The 6,915-nt window shown below is 51.5% G+C and overlaps 1 protein-coding gene across 4 annotated transcripts in view; it reads right to left on the bottom strand.

Annotated features, from left to right (window-relative positions):
- The window catches only part of PTDSS2 (phosphatidylserine synthase 2), a 49,156-nt gene extending 43,466 nt beyond the window's left edge, over nt 1-5,690 (bottom strand). For 2 of the 4 annotated variants that reach the window (XM_003802762.3, XM_023508600.1), the window contains exon 1: nt 3,308-3,758. In XM_003802762.3, the coding sequence (XP_003802810.1) occupies nt 3,308-3,477 (170 nt within the window). In that variant the 5' untranslated portion in view covers nt 3,478-3,758. Of the gene's footprint in view, nt 1-3,307; nt 3,759-5,372 lie in introns of those variants that run through there. The other 2 variants (XM_023508601.1, XM_023508602.1) reach the window with 2 other exon arrangements.
- Nucleotides 5,691-6,915: the final 1,225 nt, after the last annotated feature.

The following is a 6,915-nucleotide window of genomic DNA, read 5'->3' as shown; positions in this document are numbered from 1 at the left end:
CGCTTGAGCCCAGGAGTTGGAGGTTGCTGTGAGCGTGATGCCATGGCACTCTACCCAGGGGGATAGCTTGAGGCTCTGTCTCAAAAAAAAAAGCGTATGAGAAACATTGTCAGATACGAAATGGTAATTAATTTTGTGTAAATTATAGTTATATATATATTCCGATATTGTAAAACATTAGTCTGTCCTAACATGTACTGTCAGTAATAATTTTAATTCATCAAAAAAAGTGTTTTTTATGCAACTAAGTTCAAAGTTCATCCTAAAAAAGAAAAATATTAAAAGCTGAGGAATTCGCTTGAATTCAAATTCCTAATGTTTTTAAAAATTAAGTACTTTCGGATTTTTAAAACTTTCATTAAAAGGTTATCATGTCTACAAGTATTGCTAATCTAGTTTCAAACAGAACAGAAATCAGTTACGTAAAACTAAACTAGTTTATTATAGCTTTTTGTTTGAAATATTGTTGGTTCTTTCTGTGTTCTGTTTTCCAGAAGTCAAGAAAATAATTTTCTGTCTTTTGAGCTATTTGTAATATCTCAAGCAATGTATATACTTATAAGCAGAGTTTAAAATATATTTTTTTCTCTCTGCTTAATTTCTCCAACTTTACAAGTCATTTGTAAATATTCTTAATTTCTAACAATACAGTTATTTGCATAAGTTCAATAAGAATTTGTTTTGTTCTATAAAATATAATGAAGACACTGGTTATTTTACCAAGGCTTTGGCTGGAAGAGCGTTTCCAGAAATGTCCAGACTGTGTTAAGGAATTAAGGTTAACTTTATGAAGCCAAAAAAAAGCCCTCTGGAAAACTGGCCAGGTACCCATCAGTAACATTTCCTGATCTGTAGTAAGTAACGAAGGTAACTTCCTGACAGATCTGGGGGTCAAAATATGCTTGGGAACCTCAAAAGAAGAATTTACCCAATGCATACAAGTATCAAACGGCACAGATAAAACCTGGGCTCATGAGAGGCTTTTAAAGGGTCTAACCTAAAAATTCCTTATAAAAACTTCCAGCAAAGCCAATTTTTAAAAGTCCAGATAATAATTATTCTTACTGCACTTTATGCAAATAATCAGTATACTGAAGATACAGTTTATCTTAACAACTAAATTAGTTCTGCTATAATTTGTCTTTAGTAAAAAGAAAAATTGGAGAGAAAAAAAATTAATTCAAAGCGAAAAAAGGCTGTAACTCACCTATATTAAATCCCAACCTAGTCTGTACTAAAATAATGTTAAATAGGACTTAAGAACTGGGCTCAACAAAAGTCACCTATTAAAATTTTGTAATATGTATAAACAAAGTCATAAAAGCAAAAAATAATAAACTCTGCCAAGAAACAAACTTTAATTAAATGTAAGCCTTGCCATCAGTATTGTTCAAAAAACTTCATCAATCCTCTGCTAACAGAAACTCCTAAAAACTAAGAGAGACTGAATTAGCCACTTGGATAATTAACTGCATTCTACTGTAATAGCTACACAACCTCCAACCCAGAGACCCAACTTAACCAATAAAGTTGAAGAGAAGAGGACCACAACACTAACCACCAAGCCCCTCAGCCATCATCTTCAATTAAAGATTTAATTTGCCAAGAAGAGGAGTGGGAAATGTTGTAACCCAGCCCTCTTTCCCCTGCCCACTCCTGTTCCCCAGCCCTCACCTGCCCCCCCCCAGCCCATTTCCCTCCTCCTTCATTCTCCCCCCAGAGTTAACACCCGAACAAGGCAAGTCCCTTCTCCTCCCATGGTGGCTGAGAACAGTGCTTCCCAGCCACATTCCCAGGCCCCCTCCTTCCCCTAGGGTTGCCAAGAACAAGCTTCAGGTACAAAGAAGAAAAGTCCCAAGGTTCACAAAACCCCCAAGTTCTCAGTAGATGAAGAATGGTGGAAAACTCACTGAGACTCGATTAATTACTGTTGTATAACCATAACCATTGTGATACGAGATATATCCATTGTCAACCGAAACTACATTATTGTTCCACTGCTATATCCATGACTACCCAAGTTGTAACCCTCCCTTAACCAGCCACGTTTTGCTTCTGTAATATGCTTGCACAAAGCCTATAAAAGGCAACTCACCCTCACACCTGGGCTGCTGTCTCTCAGAGCAGCAGCCCTTGCAACAGGTAAAATAAATTACCAATTAATTAACCTAAGTGGGGGTCCAAGTGTATTTTTCCCGGTTCCCTAAGTTATTTCAACACAACCACTAGAGCGCCATCACCTCCCCAGAGATGGGCTCAGCAGCCCCCTCCCCTGCAGCAGCTGCCTATGCCCCCAGGCAAGACCCTGCATAGGGTCCGACATGGAGCTGCCAGGAGAACATCAGCTGCTACTACCGCTTGCAAGCCAATGGTGTGAGCCAGGGTAGGTCAGGGCCTCTCTGGAGTCTCCCCCTGTGTGGTGGAGCCTTCCCAGGAGAAGCTGGCTCTCCCTGGCAGGCTCTCCTTGCCTCCTCCACATTGCCGTTTGCTGACCACAGAGCTTGGGATCTGCGGCCACATAGCTTCTACCCACAGCTGGCTATGCCGTCTGTCTCCCCACAGTCCACCTGTGCCCTGGGCCGGGCACCGGACTGCAAGGCTGTGGGTCAGGTGGTGAACTGAGCACCGCGGGAAAGAAAAGCTCGCCCTTCTTCTCAAGAAGCTTTCTGGAGTCTGGGCTTTATTCCCCTCATGAATGAGGAAACCAAGGTCCAGCCCAAGGTCAGCCTTGAGAGGAGGAGCCAGGCCGGGGACACAGCCTCCAAGGGGATGGGGGGGGGGGGCGGCTCCCCGTCCAAGAGTAGGGGTACCCGGCTGAGCAGAGCAGGGAGTTAGTGCTGGCCCAGTGAGGGGCCAGTCAAGGGAGGCGCAAAGCTTTTATTCAGCAAACACTGACTAAATTCCGAAGCACAGTGCGACACTCATGCTAGTGGACATGACCGCCACGCGAGGGGCAAGGGAACAATAATCAAGAAGGTTTCACGCGGCCACAGGTGCCGCGCGGGTGACCTGGGTGTGACTGAAACAGCAGGAGAGGTAACATGATGGAGGGGCAGATGGGCTTCAGACGGAGAGGCCAGAGAACGTTTCCGAACTGCCTGGAGCCAGACCTTTCAAAGAGGTGGGTGGCGGAACGGCGGGCAAGAGGCGAGGCCGCACCCGGCCCCAGCGCGGCCTGCGGGTGTGGATGTCCGCCACGCCCCCCGCAGCCCGGCGCAGCCTCTGGCCCCGAGCCCGGGCGCGCTCCGCAGGAGACCCAGGCCAGGCGCGACCGGGCTGCACAGGCCTGGGCGCCGCAGACCCTCACCAGAAAAAGGTGTTGGTGCCGTCGTCGTAGACCTCGGATTCGGTGCTGCGGCGGCCCACGGCCGGCCCCTCCGCTAGGCCATCGGGCGATTCTTCCAGCGAAGCCTTGCCCGCGGTCACCGGGGACCCCGGCCGCGGACACTCGGCAGCCCTGCGCTCGCTCCTCCGCATGGCGTTTAGGCCGGAGCCGCTCTGCCGGGCGCCTTGACCCCACGCACACCCAGGTCACCCGCGCGAGGAGCGCCGGGAAGGGGTCGTGCGCTCGCCGGTCGGGGTCTCAAGAGGACAGTGCGGGGCTGGCAAGTAAGGGGTGGACGGTGCATTGTGGGCCTTGTAGTCCGCGCGGGGCACGCTGGGCCTCGTAGTCCGTGCGTAGCGTATTTTAGCAGAGCTCGCTGGGAAGGACGCCCCCGGTTGCTAGGTAGCAGGGCCCGCCCTGCGGCAGTGCCAGCCCCGGGCCCGACGGGCCACGAGGACCGGCAGCATCTCCCGTGGGGCGCCCCGAGCCTGCGCCCACGTGCCAGTTGGGTAGCTCTTTCCCGGGGACTCGTGGAATTGGGCGGCCAGAATGGTGCGAACACAGCAGGCTTGGCTGACAAACCGCTGGTACAGATCCGGCCTCCGGAGCTGCCAGCCTGAGCCTTGTGCGCAGACCCAAAGGATCCCCGCTCTGCCGCTCCCCAGCACCGCTGTGCGAGCCTCACACGTCCCGGGGAGCGCAGGAGGGCCGGGGCGCGCTGCCCCTGTGACGAGCGGCCCGTAGAGCGGTGCGCAGCGGAGGAAGCCGGCCGCAAAGGCCACTCCTTGTATGACCTGCTTGTGAAACGTCCGGAGAATTAGTCTTTGGTCATAGCAATGAGATGAGCGGTGCCAAGGCTGAGAACTGCCACCTGGAGGTTTGTCCCCGGGCTGCGGATGCTCTAAATGGTTGTGGCGTTGGCTGCATAGACCCGTGAGTGCACAAAGACGAGCGAGTTGCATGACACGTGCACTGCAGCACAATAAGCTGACCCTCGTGTCTGCCCTGGAGGCTTACTGTGAGGGGACCTTGCATCTCAGCCCCTGCCTGCTCCGTGGAGCCTCCCAACCGCCAGGGACGCGCAGGCCGGGCAGAGGCAAGAGGCACTCTGGGGCTTCCCCAAGCCAGGCTTTTGCCCTCTGCTTGCCCCGTGGTCTAACCCTACCCCAGGCCCTGGCTTTATCCACGTGAAGTCGCCCGGGTGGGGCAGCCAGCCTCACGGTGGCGGTCCTCTGAACATGCGGGTGAGGGTGCCAGTGAGTAGGGCACGCCGGGACTGGACCTTGGTCTCCATCCTGAAGGCAATGGGGAGCTACTGAGGGTCTCTGAAGCAAGAGAGGGCCATGATAAGGTTGGCGCCCCAGGGCACTGACCTGCACAGGTTAATACAGGTCTTGCAGTGCTCGAAGAAAGTGATGCTAGACCCAGACCAGGTCTGCAGGCCGGCTCCTTGCGAGCCTTCCTACAGGGGCCCTCCTAGGCTTCTCCCGTCCAGCGGGTGGCGCTCACATCTCCACCCCGTATCGGTGCTGTTGGGATCATTTCCTGGGTTTAGGTGTTTCTTCCAAACCTCTCAGAGATCCCTCCTCCCCTAACACAGCGTGGCACCACCACTTCGGGGCGGAGAGATGCGCCAGCCCCCCTGGCAAGGTCTGTGGCTCTAGGAGGCGCGGGCTGGCTCGGAGCGGGTGGCGAGGCGTGGTCTGGAAGGGCGCCCCACCCCACCCTGCTGCCCCGCGACAGGGCTCGGAAGCGCAGACCACACGTTAGCAGTCACTACCAGAAACCTGGCCGTTTGCTGGCAAGAATTACCAACGCTTTACAAATGTTCACTATTGTGCTCTTCACACCACCTTTGGTTCTGTTTTTGTCTCTCACTTAGAGACGGAGAAATTGAGACACAGAAGGGTTGGTGACCCCCTTCCCCGCGCTCCCTTCCCCCCTCCCCTCCTTTCCTCCAGACCCCAGAATCTCTAGGCCTCAACCCCCACACCTGCAGGGAGTTCACCTGCAGACTTGCACCCCAGGCCCGATGTCTGCGTCTCACCTCCATTCTGCCCCTGCGTCACATCCTCAGCCAAAGTACCCACGTCTCCCCTCAGGCACGCGTGGACTGGTGAACTCTGTCGCCAGGACGTGGGCGTCTCGGAAGGCGGGTGGTATGGCTCAGGGGCAGTGTGGTAGATGAGAGGAGGCTCCTTAGCATCTTGGAGGAGGTAGTCCATTGCGGGCCCTAGCGGCAGCGAAAGTCCGGATCCAGCGAAACTGAGCGTGGAACAAGCCTTCCTCGGCTGCAAGACGCTTGCTAGGAGCCCCAGGCGCTGGAGGGAGGCAGAGACTTGAAAGGAAGTGGCCAATTCCTGTCTTACCCAAGGACAGAGCTGGCCCAAGCTTACTTGGGCGTGGCCGGTAGAGCCAAGGTTTCCTTAGGCCTGCAGGAGTCACACTCATGGTGGTAAATAGTGAAAATAATGGCAGAAATGCTTTCTTAAAATGTTCTTGCAGGGAAGGGAGAGGAAAGTCTGTGAATTTGTAAAGAAAAAATGACTGCTATTTCCACTGGTGTGGATGGCAGAAAACTCACCCCACCACCTGCTCCTATGCAAGGTAGTTTTCTCAGGGTTGGAGGGAGCTTGGCTGACAAGACTGCTGCCTAAGACAGGAAACAGGAACTGTTGTTAATTTAAAGCCTAGAAAAGACAGGTGGCCGGTTCTCAGAGGCACCAACCCCAGCCAACCTTGGGTGCTGCCTCTGAGAAGTGCCACACCCTGGATGCAGGGGGTAGGGAGTGGGAGGCCCTGTCCTGAGGGGCAGAAAGCAGGTGTAGGCAGTGGGTGCAGCCGGTTTCTGCCTGCTGGAGTGCACCCAGGCACTCTTTAGCCCTGGTGGGCTTTGCCATCCGATGCTAATGGGGGGCCTGCCTCCTGCTGCATTTGGCCTTCAAGGGAGGAGAGCTGGTGGGCAGGGTCTTCTGGAGTCTGAGGGGGGAGGAAAGAGCAGCAGGGTCCAGAGGCCACAGGGGAAGGGCAGGCCTAGGAACAAAGTTCTTTGCCAAGACAGAGAGGGCCAGCAGTTGTCACAGCTGAATCTGGGGAAATGAAGTTTATAACAATAGACTTTAGTGTGATAATAAAGTAAACATAGTAATAAAGTTTATAAAACTGATAGGTGTCTGTGGTAGAAAATTTGAAAGCTAACGTAGGAAGAAAAGAATAATTCCCCCACCCTCAGCTCACATTGTTAAGCAAATATAAATATAAAATATCAACCTATTTTTCCAGTATTTTAGGTAAGTTGAAATTAAAAATTTTATACATGTTTATAGTCTTTTTTCCATTTAATAATATCACTTAAGCATTTTCCTATGTTCTCATGAACTCTTTAAAAGCATGAATTTTATCAGCTGCTTAATCAGCATATGAATACAGCATGTTTGCTCATTTTTCTCTTTGCTGAACATTAAGTCATTTACAGTTTTTGCTGCAAAGGACACATTCATACATATATTCATTATTTTGAATTTTCTTCCTTAGAACAGTTTACAAAAGTTAAACTAATGGGCCAAAGTATAAACAATTTTTTTTTTTTG

Source organism: Otolemur garnettii, unplaced genomic scaffold (assembly GCF_000181295.1).
Source record: "Otolemur garnettii isolate 467f Iridium unplaced genomic scaffold, OtoGar3 scaffold00260, whole genome shotgun sequence".
In the NCBI taxonomy this organism is placed as follows: Eukaryota; Metazoa; Chordata; class Mammalia; order Primates; family Galagidae; genus Otolemur; species Otolemur garnettii.
This window is presented reverse-complemented; position numbering and strand designations above follow the sequence as displayed.